General features: G+C 44.5%; 1 protein-coding gene across 1 annotated transcript in view; it reads left to right on the top strand.

The window, feature by feature from the left end:
- The window catches only part of OLFML2B (olfactomedin like 2B), a 39,100-nt gene extending 24,292 nt beyond the window's left edge, over window positions 1-14,808 (top strand). Inside the window, exons 6-8 of the mRNA XM_063298521.1 lie at window positions 3,857-4,465; window positions 11,621-11,797; window positions 13,827-14,808. Of these exons, the coding sequence (XP_063154591.1) occupies window positions 3,857-4,465; window positions 11,621-11,797; window positions 13,827-14,428 (1,388 nt within the window). The 3' untranslated portion in view covers window positions 14,429-14,808. The remainder of the gene's footprint in view (window positions 1-3,856; window positions 4,466-11,620; window positions 11,798-13,826) is intronic.
- Window positions 14,809-15,312: the final 504 nt, after the last annotated feature.

Here is a 15,312-nt window from a genome sequence, read left to right as displayed (position 1 = left end):
CCCCAGCTGTTTAGTGGACACATGTTTGTCTACTAAAGAAAGCTGGAAGGCTGCCAATCAGCTGTTGAGGAAGGAAAGCTAGATTCTGCTTCTTTGCTTCCTCTTCTCTGCCAAGCAACTGATCAGAAAGATTCCATTTGCTTTTACTAGCTCACATATGTCCATTCCTTCAGTTGTGATTTAATTAATATTATAAATGCCTCTCTGAGGGAGTGGGTAGAATGCCTCTTTGTTTAAAGGTGACAGTTACTACCCCGGCCTTACGAAGTTTGCATTGGATTGTTCAAAGATGGGCAGTTATAGACCAGTTTCTAACCTTTCATCTTTGGATAAGGGAATCGTGATGTTGGTGGCTTCCAAGTAGTCCTGGAGAAAAACGTTATCTGCACCCATTTCAGATTTCAGACTGGTTTCAGAGCAAGCTACAGGTCAGACTGATGGATGACTTTTGTTTGGAGACTGGCATTGCTTGGAAACTTTGGGAAAAATGGTTTTGCAGTAGTTCCATTTCTGTCCCTCAGGGAGAGTTTAAGTGGAGTTAAATCCTTGGTTTAACTAATAGAGCTTTTCTTTTCCAAGATGGTGACAGGGTGCCTTTTCTTTGTGAGTTGTGGATGTATTTGAGAAGGACAGTATTTTTAATATCTGCATCAAACTACTGAGGAAAATTTATCAGGTGATTTGGATTTGAATGTGACAGAGATATACAGATGTACAGTATTTCTCTGTAACATTTCCAGGTAATGGTGTTCCTGGCTCTGAATGCCTGTCTGCAGCTGGTAAAGGACTAAATTAGGAGTAATAAATCAAACCAGTAATAAATCAGGAGTATTAAATCAAACCAAATTCAGATAAGATGAACATCTCATTATAGGGGAATGATTTGATAAAAGAGGGAGGAGTCCACAACTGAGTGACGGGGAGAGAAAGAAACTTAAAAAAGACCCATCCTAACTGGTTAGGTGCTAAATAGGGATGGCGGGAGATTTATACTTTCGGACTTGCAAGATTCTGTTAATGTAGCCTAACAATAAGGTAGAAGTAGCTCATCTGGTCATGTTTCATGTCTGGTTTACCTGGGTGAAGAGATACTGCCTAGGGAATGGGTAGATAAGAGGGAGCATAGCCCACAGCTGCATATTGGGTGGAGCAAGAGGCTCAGGAGGGACCCTCCCTAAGTTCTCAAGCTGTAAAAGTGACGGTGGAAGAATTGTACTTTCAGACCTGCAAGATTGTGTTAATGTACTTTTACAATAAAGTAGAATTAGCTTATCTGGCCATGTTTCCTGTCTGGTGTACCTGGTAAGGCTGACAGGTTTCCAGATGGAAGTGGTGACCAGGAGAGCTTTTTATTGGTTTTGGCTGATACGCCAATTGCACTCTATCTTGAGAAAAAATTAACTTAAAATGACAATGTACATCCAGGCTTGATGTACAATGTGCTCTATGTGTGACAACCTTTATATGTAGTCCAGAAACTTCAATTAGTACATAATTTAGCACCCAGGTTGGTCTCTGGAAAGACTCAAAGACAGATCATACATCTACTGAAAGCAACACACTGGCTGCCAATTTGTTTTGGAGCACAATACAAAATTCTGATTATCCCCTGCTTGGGTCTGGGTTACAAAAAATATCTTTTTCTTATAGGAATATTTTGTCTATTGAGATAATCTGAGAAGGTTTACCTTCAGATGCTGCAAAAGTGTGTGGAGGCAATTCAGAATAGAGTCTCCTGTGTAGCCAACCCTGGTTTGTGGAATCTGCTTATTGTTGCTGTGAGAGAACTTATTTATTTATTAAATTGATACACCACCCATCTCACTATAAAAGTGACTCTGGGCTGCTTACAAATAAAAAAGATCATAAAAATCCATTATAAAAATATAAAAAATACAAAAGATAGAAGTTAAAAGAGAAAAGCTAAAAGATGGAGAGAGTGTTCTCCAACTGCTGAGGAGCCTATCACTCTTGGATCCCCAAGCTAGTTGGCAGAGCCAGGTTTGACGCTCTTCCTGAAGGCCAGATGAGGGGGGCCAACCTCATCTCAGGGGGCAAGATGTTCCACAGGGCAGGGGCAATGGCAGAAAAGGCTCTCCTCAACCCCACCAGTCAAAATTCTTAACTGACAGGGTCCATAACATGCCCTTCCTGCTGAACCGGCTGGGACAAGTCAGTGTAATTGGTGACAGGGGTCTTATGCACAGCCCTATGGTGCCCATAACTGCCCATACCACCTAACAGCTCACACCACCATATTCTGCACCAGCTGCAGCTCCTGGATACCTTTTAAGGGTAGGCCCATGTAGAGCACAATGCAGTAGTCCATACAGGAGATGACCAGGGTGTGAGTGACTGAGAGAAGGGCTTCCCAATCCAGGAAAGGGCGCAACTGGTGCACAACATGCAGTTGAGTAAAGGCTAGCTACGACTGCCACCTGTTCCTTGAGCAGGAGTCGTGAGTCCAAGAGGACCCCCAAATTGTGCACCAGATCCGTCTGGGGCAGTGCACCCCCATCAAGGACCAAAGATGGTCAAATCCCAGATACAGAGGAGCCCCACACCCACAACCACTCCATCTTACCAGGGTTCAGCTGACGCCTGTTGTTCCCCATCCAGACCCCCACAGCCTCCAGGCACCATGAAAGAACATTCATAGCATCACTTAGTTCACCCAGGACGGAGATATACAATTGGGTATCATCTGCATATTGATGATAACTCATCCTGTGGTGACGGATGATCTCACGCAGCAGCTTCAAGTAGATGTTAAAAAGGAGCAGAGAGAGCACCGAACCCTGAGGCACCCCACAGAGCAGGGGCTGTGAGTCAGACCTCTCGCTCCCTATCAACACTGACTGGGACCAGTCTCGGAGGAAGGAGGTGAACCAGCGCAAAACTCTGCCACCTGTGGTGGATTTCAGCAGTGCCGCTGCTTCTCAGGAAGGAGGGAGCACATTCCAAGGAGGTGGAGGAAATAAGTGGAGGCACAGTCCGGGAGTCAATGGTGGGAAAACAAGGAGGTTCAGGATAGCCCTGCCCTAGAGTCTCCCAGGTTATTTCCCCTTAGAGTAGAGTAGCTTTAGTTTGACAAGATTCTGTCTATACAGTGTGAGCAAATAAAGAACTGGAGTTTGAATGGACTAATTCTTCATTGTTCTTGGGCTGGGCCTGACACCACCCACCCCCAACTCCCGGAGCTGACCCAAAAGGATGCCATGGTTGATGGTATCAAAGGCTGCAGAGAAGTCAAGAAGAGCCAGGATGGATGTGCTGCCCCCATCCTGCTCTCACCAGAATCATCTAAAAGTGCAACCAATGCTGCTTCTGTTCCATAGTCGGTCCTGAAACCTGACTGGAAGGGGTCCAGATAATCCATTCCATCCAGGATCCTCTGGAGTTGCAGTGCATCCACCTTCTCTATCACCTTCCCTTTTTAGGGAAGACTGGACAAAAATTGTCCAGGATGGTGGGGTCCAGTGATGGCTTTTTGAGGAGAGGGCGAACCAGCACTTCTTTAAAAGGTGCCAGGAACACCCCCTCCTCCAAGGATGAATTAACCAACACTAGAACCCACCCACGTGTCACCTCTCGAGTGACCTTGACCAGCCACAAGGGGCATGGATCTAATATACAGGTGGCTGAGCTCATAATCCCAAGGTCCACTTCCTTGTCCATTTCTAGAGCAATGAACTTACCAGTAAAAAAGTCTTTAAAAATATGTGTTTTTTTTCAGACAAGTTAATGATTTTAATGTAAACTAAGTAGATTTTTAAAAATATACTTCATATTTTATTGTCAATTATAACTGTAGTCAGTATAAAAATGTAATAATAAATATTCTGTGTCTTAACAGAAGAAGAGCCTTTCAGTGGTGATACTATAGATTTGCTGATTGAGGACCAGCTTTTACAACATAACTACGTGTTAAATGTTCCTTCAAGGAAACCACCACCTATGGAAGATCTGCTTTTACATGATGATATTCAACTCCTGAAGGGGCATGTTACAAGCACCACACCCATTGGAAAAGAAACCTCTGCAAGCATTACCACAGCAACAGAATCACCACTGTCTTCCACAGGCAGGCTGCCTCCTCTAGAGTCAGCCCCAGCCTCTACCTCATCAGTTGTCTCTACTGCCCAAGTCCTGGAGACCACAGCAGCAGCTGAATTTTCAGTAACTGGGGCAGCAGTTGAAGATACCACATGGACTATGAAAACACAGGCTCAGGTTACCACTCAGGCTCCCACAACCACAGCCACAACCACAGCAGCAGAGAACACAACTACTATGGGGGCCCCCATCATTAGGATGACCACAACAGATTTCCAGACACAGATGACACCTGAGCCTACTTCAAGTACCACAATCAATGCTGTGACCCCTCCACTCTCTGTGAGTCCTAGCTCTACTGTCACACCAAAATATAGCCTCGATGAGGAAGATATCAGAAACAGCATTGGTGAGCTTGTTTTCTTTTCCCTTCCCATTTATCTTATTTCATTACAAGTGACTTGGATACTAGTAGAATGGGATTAACAGTGTTAAATTCTCTAATGAGCTCTTTCAAATGTGGAATAACTGAGTTTGTTTTCAGTATGGTACACCAAAAACCAAATACAAGATTATTCAGGCTTAATGAAGGCAGCAAGAATTCAGTATCTATTGTGGTAGATACAAGGACTATGTCCATTCTGCTGCTTTGAACATTGAAAGAAAGGAAGGAGACTATTGAGGCTGGACATTTGGTCAGTAATAGCTGGCAGTTATTATGTGCAGCAGCTTGGAATGGGAAGAGTTTATCTGAACACTTTAGCTTCAGTATCCTTAAAAAATCCACCCATCCACCCTCATGTTTGATTGCTGATTCTGTGGGAGAAATGGGAGCATGTGCCAAGTGTAAAAATGAACGGGTAAGGCTCTCATCCTTTGGGAGAAGAGCAATGACCAATCTCGATAAAATAGTTAAGAGCAGAGACATCACACTGACAACAAAGGTCCGCATAGTTAAAGCAATGGTGTTCCCCATAGTAACATATGGCTGCGAGAGCTGGACCATAAGGAAGGCTGAGAGAAGGAAGATAGATGCTTTGGAACTGTGGTGTTGGAGGAAAATTCTGAGAGTGCCTTGGACTGCAAGAAGATCAAACCAGTCCATACTCCAGGAAATTAAGCCAGACTGCTCACTTGAGGGAATGATATTAAAGGGAAAACTGAAATACTTTGGCCACATCATGAGAAGACAGGACAGCCTGGAGAAGATGCTGATGCAAGGGAGAGTGGAGGGCAAGAGGAAGAGGGGCCGACCAAGGGCAAGATGGATGGATGATATTCTAGATGTGACAGACTCGTCCCTGGGGGAGCTGGGGGTGTTGACGACCGACAGGAAGCTCTGGCGTGGGCTGGTCCATGAAGTCATGAAGAGTCGGAAGCGACTAAACGAATAAACAACAAACAAGGCTCTCATCAGTGATGATTTGACAAAATGAGGATTGACAAGTCAGCAATGTATTTTAATGCTAAACTCTTGTGCCTTTAACAAATACAATGGGGACAAGGACTAGTGTCATGAAATGCTTGTTAGAGAGGAAGCAGTGTTTGCATTTCTACAAATACTAAGGTCACTAAAAGGGTGCCTAAGAAAACAGTTGTAGTTTTTTGTAGTTTTTGTAGTAGTGTTGAGTAAAGTAATTGGAACAGAAATACAGTATTAGGCTATGGATGAACAGCTTGACTTGGTATAAAGCAGCTTCTTGTGTCAATAATAGTTTTCATAATCAGTAATGTATTGCCAGAGTCTGACACAGACACCTACAAGTAACAGGCGGAGAAGCAGAAAGTCCTGCTTCCTTGTGTGGCCTTATTCACACCCAGTGTAACCTTCATGATTACAGGTAGTCCTCGATTAATGACCATTTGTTCAGCGATTGTTTGAAGTTATGACGGCACTGAACAAGTGGTAGTTATGACCGGTCCTCAAAGTTACGGTAATTGCAGTATCCCTACAGTCACATGATCAATTTTTGGGCGCTTGGCAGCCCGCTTGTATTTAGGACTGCAACGTGTGCTTCAACTCCCCCCACCCGCCTATCTCCCCACTACCAGAAATTCTGGTCCCAATTAGGGTCGTTAAATGAGGACTACCTGTACCTGTATGAAGGCAGAAGAGGGTGGCAAAGGATGGTTGATGAGATTTTTACTGAAACTGTTTCAGAAAGATTGAAGCAAAATAATGACAAGTGACATGACAGTCCTACAATTAGGCAGAACTCCTCTTTTGGGGAGTTTCCAGGAAAAAGAAAGGCAAGGGATGTATTTTTTCTTTCCTCTTTCCCATAAATTTATCTCCCTTGTATACAGTAATCCCGAAAGGGATGGAGATGCCAGGAGCCTCCAAACAAAAAAGACCTTCCCCCTTCCTCCCTCTGCTGAGAACTGCAAAAAAAGGGAGGGGTGCACCCTCCACAAAGGTTTGGCTCTGCTTCTGGTCTGCTGTTGTTGCTCCCCCATCCCCACTGGCTGAGTGAACGGTGTCAAGGGCTGCAGAGAAGAATGGGGTGGCCAGTCTCAGATTAAAAATAATGATGGGTAGAGACCCCATTGGAACAGAGCCTGATGGATCAGAGGAGGAATGTGAAGGGGATTTGGTGTCCCAGGGAGAGGGCTAAAGAGGATCCTGTCATGTTACAAGAAGACAAGTGCTGCTCTGGAGGGTCAAAGGCTTTTCAATTATTGCACCGCTTGATACAGTATTACTTCTGTGAAACCTAAATAGTTGCTCTCTATTATGCTTGGGTCTCTGTGGTCTTAAGTTACGTTTTCTGTGCTTTTTTATTCTAACCTACGAAATGCAGACCTGTACTGGATTTTTGTTTGTGTGTTATCTTTCTGAAATGAAATTTGTTCTAGAGCAATGAATGAACGAAATGGGCAGAGGCTGACATAATCTGGAGCTATCTGGTTTTTCTGGCCCTGTATTTCTATCCACCAGACCAGCCTGTCTGGCTGACTATCCCAGGTTTTCAGCAACCAGGGCTAGAGATTCATCTTTGCTTCCCACTGTGGTTCTCCTTTATTATTTTGATAATTGGTGGCCCTACTTATTTTGAGAGTTTGCCCTAAATGTGTGGCGAAACCACATATTATATGAGGAAAGCCAAATTCTTTGAATTGGCCAGAGCCAGAATAAACATATAAATAACAAAATGATAAGATGTATGGCACAAGATCCCTGTTGCTCTATTGATCTATTACTCAGGTACTAGAACTTGGCACTAGTTAGAGTAACTTGTGATGCCTCTGTTTTAAAAGATCTAAACATTGTCCTTGACTATCTTTTGTGCCATCCTTGTTCTGTTTATTAATAAATGCTTGCTCAGACACTTAAATCACAAAAATTGATTATTAATTAGTTCCCATATCTTTGCTAGCCATGTTTATTGGGAGAAATAGTTACAGGTTGGGACTGCAAAGGAAAGATGGTAGGGAGATAGCATGTCTCTGCCCGCCATTTCTCCAGTGCCAACCATATCACCCCCATGAACTTTACAGTTTACTTGGCAGTAACGAACTACCATTTCTCAGCTAAATTAGTATCAAGTAGCTAAGGTTCCTGTTTGAGAGCAGTCTCATCATCCAGCCCTCAATATTCATCCTCTATATCAACTTTCTGGACCATCAGTTGCCCTGAGCTCCAGCTGCTGCTTTTGAATGCCAGACTGATCTGTAATAAATTTGCCCTAAATCACAGTTTAATCATGATGAAGCGGCCAACTGGCATGTACAACCAAGACCTAGGTAAGCCTGGAGAGGGAATTCCGTTTTGGAAATATGTGCCCCCTGGATTCAGGTTTGGCATCATCCTAGAACTCGGGGGGCAGGGGGATGCTATTATCTGTGAGTTGTTGAGGCTCTCAGAGACTCTGTGCTGCAGATAACCAGATGTCCCACTCTTGGTTGAAGTCAGGTTATAGGGAACAGTTGGGACTGCTGCTGAAGTACTGCATTTCCTGCTGCATAGCACCATCCCTCCCTAATATGCTGGATTTCATGCATGGACTGGCTATAGAGATCCTGAGATGACTAATCCTCAGGGATTTCAATTTGTAACCAAGCAACATTTAGTCTGCAGCAGCTCAGGAGTTTTGGCCTCCATGGCAACCATGGACCTGTCCCAAATAATCAAAGGCTGATACATAGCAGTGATTGCACCTGGGATACAGTTTTTATCTCAGAGCAGTTGCTACTTGATCTGGTAGTGGAGGACATTACCATCTGTCCATTGCAGTGGTAGATCATTCTGTAATTGCCTTTGGGCTTGCTGGTGTCACCCCACCTTGCAGGTAGATAGGAGCTGTTAGATCCTATGAGCCACAGGTGACTCACAGGTGACTCATTCATTCATTCGTTCATTCATTCAATTTATATGGCCACTCATCTCAACAAGTGACTCTGGGCAGCTTATTGACCCTGTTAAGTTCCAGAGATAGCTTGGGGTTTTCCCTGAGGATCCGGGGGACAGTTTGGCTGAGGCATTAGTCACTGCCTGGAATGGACAGGTAGAACAGCAAAATGGCATTATTTTTCCACATTTATTGAGTCCACCGATAGCTGCCTGGTGGCCTGTTTAAGGTGACTAATTCCTTCCTGGGGAGGGACAAGATACAGAAACATTTGTATGGCACTGTAAAGTATAGTCAAGCTGTCTGGCAGATAAAGTTGCTCAAATCCACTCAGAATTGGGTATCAGTTGGGCAAGCCTGGCTGAGATGCTTGGGCACAGTCTTGTGGCGTTATCTGGAGTGAATTGGTTGAATAGGGTCCTTCAAACTGTGAGCTTGGCCACCTGTCATCCAGGCCCCTCCTAGATTGTTAAGGCTACCTGGGAGGTGACCTGAGGTTGGGTCCATATGGTGGTGTCAGCTTCTTTGAGAAAGATTCCTTTGGCCTTGAAGGAGGCAGTGGTATGCTCCTCCTCAAGAAGGTATTGCTGGACCCAACAGTCCTGGACAATTTTGTCCAATGTCTAACCTTTCCTCGTTTGGAAAAGTTGTTGAGAATGTGGTCAGGCAACAACTCCAGAGGATCCTTGAAGAAACAGAGCATCTGGCCCATTTCAGTCAGGTTTCAAGTTGGGGTACAGTACAGAGACAGCATTCATCATGCTTATTTATGACCTTTGGCAGAGCTGGGATGGGGCTGATGTGTTCATCCTTGTACTCCTTGATCCCTCAGTGGCTTTTGATACCATTGATCACAGTATCTTTCTGAACCGGCTGTGGGGATTGAGAGTGGGGTGACACCATATTGCAGTGATTCTCCTCATTTTTCTGTGGCCAGTTCCAGCATATTTAGTTCTGCTCTCTGTCACTCATGCCTCAGTCATCTCCAGATCGGACTATTGTAATACACTCTACATGGGGCTGCCCTTGAAGAGTATCCAGAAGCTTCAACTGGTACAGAATGTGGCGACACGGGAATTTATGTATGCTCCCAGAAGAGCACATTTTACATCTCTGCTTCACGAGCTGCATTGGCTGCCAGTTTGCTTCTGGGTCCAGTTCAAGGTGTTGGTTTTGAATTTTAAAGCCATTCATGGCATGGGGCCAGGATATCGGAGGGACCGCCTCTCCCCGATTACATCAGCCTGTCTCATTAGATCAAGCAGAGAAGGCGTGTTATGGGTTCCATTCGCCAGGGACATGCATTTAGTGGGTCCTAGGAGGCGGGCCTTTTCTGCTGTGGCTCCCTCCTTATGGAATGTTCTCCCCCCTGAAATTACACTTGCTGTAAAGTTCTGACACAGTTGACTCAATAGAATTCTGACTCATGCATCCAGATGAAATGCAGATTTCAGATTTATTGATGATGTGTACAGATTTAAGCAAAAGCCACGACTAGAGAAGTTCTCACACAGCTACCTGATAAAAGACACACAGGCATGTCAAAACCTCCTCCACACTACCCCCCCTTTTCCCTTAACAGTCCAGCATTCCACTTTTGGCTGATACGACCTTGGATTTGTTCTCACTCTCAGCAACTTTTCCCCTCCCATCCGGAGCTTGAGACTCGTTGCTTCAATGGCAGAGAACACAATCAACAGATCTAACAATTCTCCTTCCCTTGCTCCTTCCCTGCTATCTGTTAGGAAGTTCCTCAAGACCGGATTATGTTATCAGGCCTGGGAGTTTTTGGGAACTGGATACATTCTTAGATGGCTTCACTATGATTGACATTCTTGCTCTCTCTGTGGGGTTGGTATATATTAAAAACGTTGTGATAATATTCTTTTTAATAATTATTTTATCTTTTTATAATGATTGTTTTTATTCACTGCTTCTATCTCATTGTTGTACGCAGCCCACAGTCGCCTTGTGTGAGATGGGTAGCCATATAAATGTGAGAAATAAATAAATAAATAAATATTTAGAGTTGATGGGATGCTATGGCGCCATGGTGGGATGTATGGTGCTCCTTTGTAAGGGTGATACAATTGTTTTATTGCTTTTTTATTGCTTTTGTTGTGATCTGCTTAGGCTTATTGTGTTTAAGATAGGCAGTCATAAAACTTCAATAAATAAATAAACATCTACATGAAACCACCGAGTGAGATCATCTGTTGATTTGGGGTAATCAGGATGCTGATGACACCCAATTGTATATCATGACCCTGGGTGACCCAAGTGATATTGTCAATGTGTGTCCCAGTGCCTGGGGGCTGTGCAGATTTGGATGATGAGGACCAACTCAGTCTCAGTCTTGACAGGACTGTATATTTTGGCCCTCTAGTCTTGGGAACTTTCCATCTTTAAGTTGGATGGGGTAGCATTTCCTCATTCAAGACTGGTGCACAATCTGGTAGTGGTCTTGGACTCACAGGTCCTGCTCAAAGAGCAGGTGGCAGCTGTGACCTGGAGGGCCTTTGCAAAGAGCCATTTAGTGCATTATTTGTGCCCATTCCTGGATTGGGAGGCTGTTCAGAAGGTCACTCAGGCCCTAGTCATCTCATAAATGGACTACTGCAATGTGTTCTACATGGGGCTGCCACTGATGACCACTCAGAAGCTACAGCTAGTAGCAGCACAGACAGTAATGGCCATGCCATGGTGTATTCATGCAACACCAGTTGCTTCTGGGTGCAATTCAAGGTTCTGGTTACCACCTATAAAGCCCCACATGGCATAAGGCCTGGTTACTTGAGGGAACACTGATCTCCGATAGTTTCTGCCCATCCAATAAAATCAGGCAGACCAGATAGCTCCAGGTCTCCTTGATTAAATAATGTCATATGTTGGATTTTAGGAACACCTTACCTCTGGAATAACATCCCCCCATTGATCTTGATAGAGCAGTTATCAAGTCCCTACAGGACACTTGTGTTTGTATGGTTTTCTTCTGGGCACATATGATCTGTATCTTTTTAATTGTTTCTTGCCTTTAAAATGTCAACCACCCAGAGTTGTTTGGAGTTGGGCAGTCTCTACATTGTGTATGCATATGTGTGTGTGTGTGTATATATATATATATATAGAGAGAGAGAGAGAGAGAGAGTAGCTAAAGCACTTTAAACCCTTTACATATACATTGCAGGTGCTAAACATTCTTTGTTTGTTTTCAGGTCAATGCAAGGACACTTTGTCCACTATCACTGGGCCAGTAATTCAGAACACCTATGGGCGAAATGAAGGTGCTTGGATGAAGGATCCACTTGCCAAGGATGAGAGAATCTATGTCACCAACTATTATTATGGCAACACCTTGGTGGAATTCCGGAATCTGGACAGCTTCAGACAAGGTTTTATGTTTGCTCTGTACCTTGGGGTGAATGGCCAGCATAACTGGCAGAAGAGAACAGTTCTGGGTTGTGGGGGTCAGGAGAGGCTTGATGCATTCTGAGAGAAGTTTAGATGGAAAATTGAATTGTTCCAGAGCACAAGCATTTGGCTTTGGGGAAGGGATTGGAGAAAGAACAGTTAAAATGAGCTTGGGAGCAAAAGTCTTAGAAATCTTTGACGTAGAAACTACATTAATTACATTAACATCCATGCATTCAGCAACCGTTCAAAGTTACAGTGGCACTGAACGAAGGGACTTACGACTGGTCCTCAAAGTTCTGGCTGTTGCAGTGCCCCCATGGTCACATGAACAAAATTCAGGCCCATTCAACTGCCTTTTGGCCACCTGCCTACCCACTGCTACCAGCTGCCTCCGCTGCCCAGCCCTGCCAGCAGCCATTAGTATACCGGCCAAGGCCTTCTTTCATGCCACCTTCTTTCATGCCGATGCAGCTGGGCTTCTCACTGTCATGAGTACTGATGGTGACCAGGAGGGGGCCTCTATCCAGGGGGGAAAATGCATGCATAGTACTGAGGAGTTAAGCAGCCATTCAAAGAGACACAGATCAGACCCGCCTTAACCTTTGGGGTTTATCTGTCTGGGTTTTTCCCACGCTTCTTCAGTTTGTTAGGATTTTCTGTCTTATGTAGCAGTAATAAAGCACTAGAGACCTATTCCTTGTCTCAGTGTGGTTCCTGGCTGTTAGGACACACACCCTGTCCAGGGCCTCTGTTTGTGTGCCAGCCAGGGCCTCCTCAGCCAGTCCTTCTTTTGTGCTGGCACAGCCAGGGTCTTCTTTCTCATGCCAGGTTTCTTTTGCGAAAGAAGGCCCTGGTTAGTACACAAACAGAGGCCCTGGCTGGGGTGCCAATGGAGGCCCTGGGCGTGGCACGAACGGAGGCCCTGGCTGGGGAGCAAGGGCCCTGGCTGGCACATGAACGGACACTCTGGGTGAGGCTGGTACTGTAGTGGCACACAGTTTGGCAGGCAGGACTGGGCAGCTGGGGCAGCTGGTGGCCGTGGGTAAGCGGGCAGCCAAAAGGGCAGGGATTGGGGGTTGATAGGCAGGTGGGGGGAGTTCCAGAGGAGGCAGTCCTTTACCTTACCAAGGCTCAGGGCTGGGAAGGACCAAGCCAGGACTGGCTTGGATTGGGGTGGGTCCTCACCTAATGACTGGTGGGATTCAGTGAATGACGGCAGTGGGGACTGCCAGGATTGCCATTACTAAGTGATGCGGTCACATGACATTGTGCTTTACAACAGCATCACTTAGTGATGGAAATTCCTGTCCCAATTACCATTGTTAACTGAGAACTACCTCTACTGCAGAGAATTAAGGAAGCCCAGAATGGTGTAGCAGTTATATGCCAAATAGAGCACTTCTGCATCTTTCCAGTTTCTCCCTATAAAATGAATTGTGGAACTAAATGGACTTTCTATAAATGGCCAAACTGTTTGAAATCTGCTAAATTTTGAATGTCAAATTTGTGATGCTTTATCTTTCATTTTGAGTGCTTTAGATTTACTTGCATATGGTTATGTCTTTACTTTTGGCAAGTAGTCAAGAATCAAGGGTCAGATGTGAAATCCTATAAACTAAGCTATCCATGATAAATATTAAAAGATCTTGTTTGCCACAAGTTGGATACGCTTACTGTTACCTGATTTTAAAAAACTTTGTACACAAAAACTGAAAGCAAATATTGGAACACTGAAAAAAAAAACTTCAGTGATAAAATCTACAGAAGAAAATGTGGGAGAATAAATTTCACATCTAGTTAGTATATCCCAGATTAGGAGGAAGGCTGGAGTTTAGTAACACATGAGTAAATCTCCAGATTTAATCTTTGACATGTGCCTGAAATCCTGAACAGCTGCCACTAAGCAGTGGGTAGGATGTTTCTGTTGGAATCTTCACAGAAAACATATGTGCAAGTAGGATTAGGATCAAGTGTGTTCTTTAATTTATTATACCATCTGTTTCCTAGGCCGATGGAGTAACTCTTATAAGTTGCCCTACAGTTGGATGGGAACAGGCCACGCAGTCTTTAATGGTTCCCTCTACTACAACCGAGCCTTTACCCGCAACCTCATTAAGTATGACCTAAAGCTGCGCTTTGTGGCTGCCTGGGCCATGTTGCATGATGTAGCCTATGAGGAGGAGCCGCCTTGGCAGTGGCGTGGCCATTCAGATGTGGATTTTGCTGTGGATGAGAATGGCCTATGGATCATTTATCCGGCCATTAATTACGACAGTTTCAACCAAGAGGTGATTGTCCTCAGCAAGCTCAATGCCATGGATCTGAGCACCCGTAAGGAGACCACCTGGCAGACGGGTCTGCGCAAGAACTTCTATGGCAATTCCTTTGTCATCTGCGGTGTCCTCTACGCTGTTGACAGCTACAACAAGCGGAATGCCAATATTTCATATGCATTCGACACTCACACCAACACCCAGATCATCCCTCGCCTGCTCTTTGAGAATGAGTATTCCTACACCACTCAGATAGACTACAATCCCAAGGATCGGCTCCTTTATGCCTGGGACAACGGCCACCAGGTTACTTACAATGTCATTTTTGCTTACTAAGGACACAATGGAGTAATTTTAATGGGCCACAGCACCTTTTTTATATAAACATGTTTGTTTTTAATTCTATAAACCAGAGTAAATGTGTGGGTTTTTAAAAAGTTTTTTAAAAAAATAAAATAAAATTGGACTGTAGAACAGTCCCTATACCAAGTCAACCCATTTATTTTGGGCATAACCTTTTTTTATATTGAATATGCTGCCTACCCTGAGACAATGGGACATATGTCTTCATTAACCCTGCCAAGTGCAGGCTCCCAGAAGGGAAAACCACAGGTCTTTTGTCTTTATTATTGTAATACAAAACTTGGTTTGGATGAGAAAACCCTCCAAAGTTAACATTTTTTATAATAAAATATCATTGTTGAAACTCAATGAAACCAGTGTCCTGTTTACATTTCTGTTGTTGTTGCTTGCTCCTGTTTTCTCTACCTATTTTGATCAACTGACCAGCTCCCCTATGATTTTTAGGGTTCCTGCCCAAATTGCTGTGTCTTTTTACATTCACATAACAGTTAAGGCTGCAATCCTCTGGTATCTGGGAGGCTCCAGGGGCCATAAGATACTGTAAACGTCACCATCTGCAGGCAGAGAGGGAGAGAAAGACCTCCTGCAGAAGTCCTCCTTTGGCTGAGGACAGAAGGCTTCACAACTACGGCTCCACTTCTTTGGTTGCTCTGATCTGCAGATGACCAGGGCAAAAGGGGGCAGATCAAGAAGGCTTTGGACCTGGCAGAATCAAGCTCCTTTCTTAAGGATGTCCCTGGACTGGAGGGAAAACTATGCCAGCCTTGGAGTTTGGTTCCCACCCCCACTCCCCCGTCTCCTGTGGGAAGCAGCTTAATTCATAGAAGCCTGAAACCAGCAAATTCCCTGACCTGCTA

Source organism: Candoia aspera, chromosome 3 (assembly GCF_035149785.1).
Source record: "Candoia aspera isolate rCanAsp1 chromosome 3, rCanAsp1.hap2, whole genome shotgun sequence".
Lineage (NCBI taxonomy): Eukaryota > Metazoa > Chordata > Lepidosauria > Squamata > Boidae > Candoia > Candoia aspera.
Note: the sequence above shows the minus strand (reverse complement) of the source record. Positions and strands in the feature narration are given on the sequence as shown.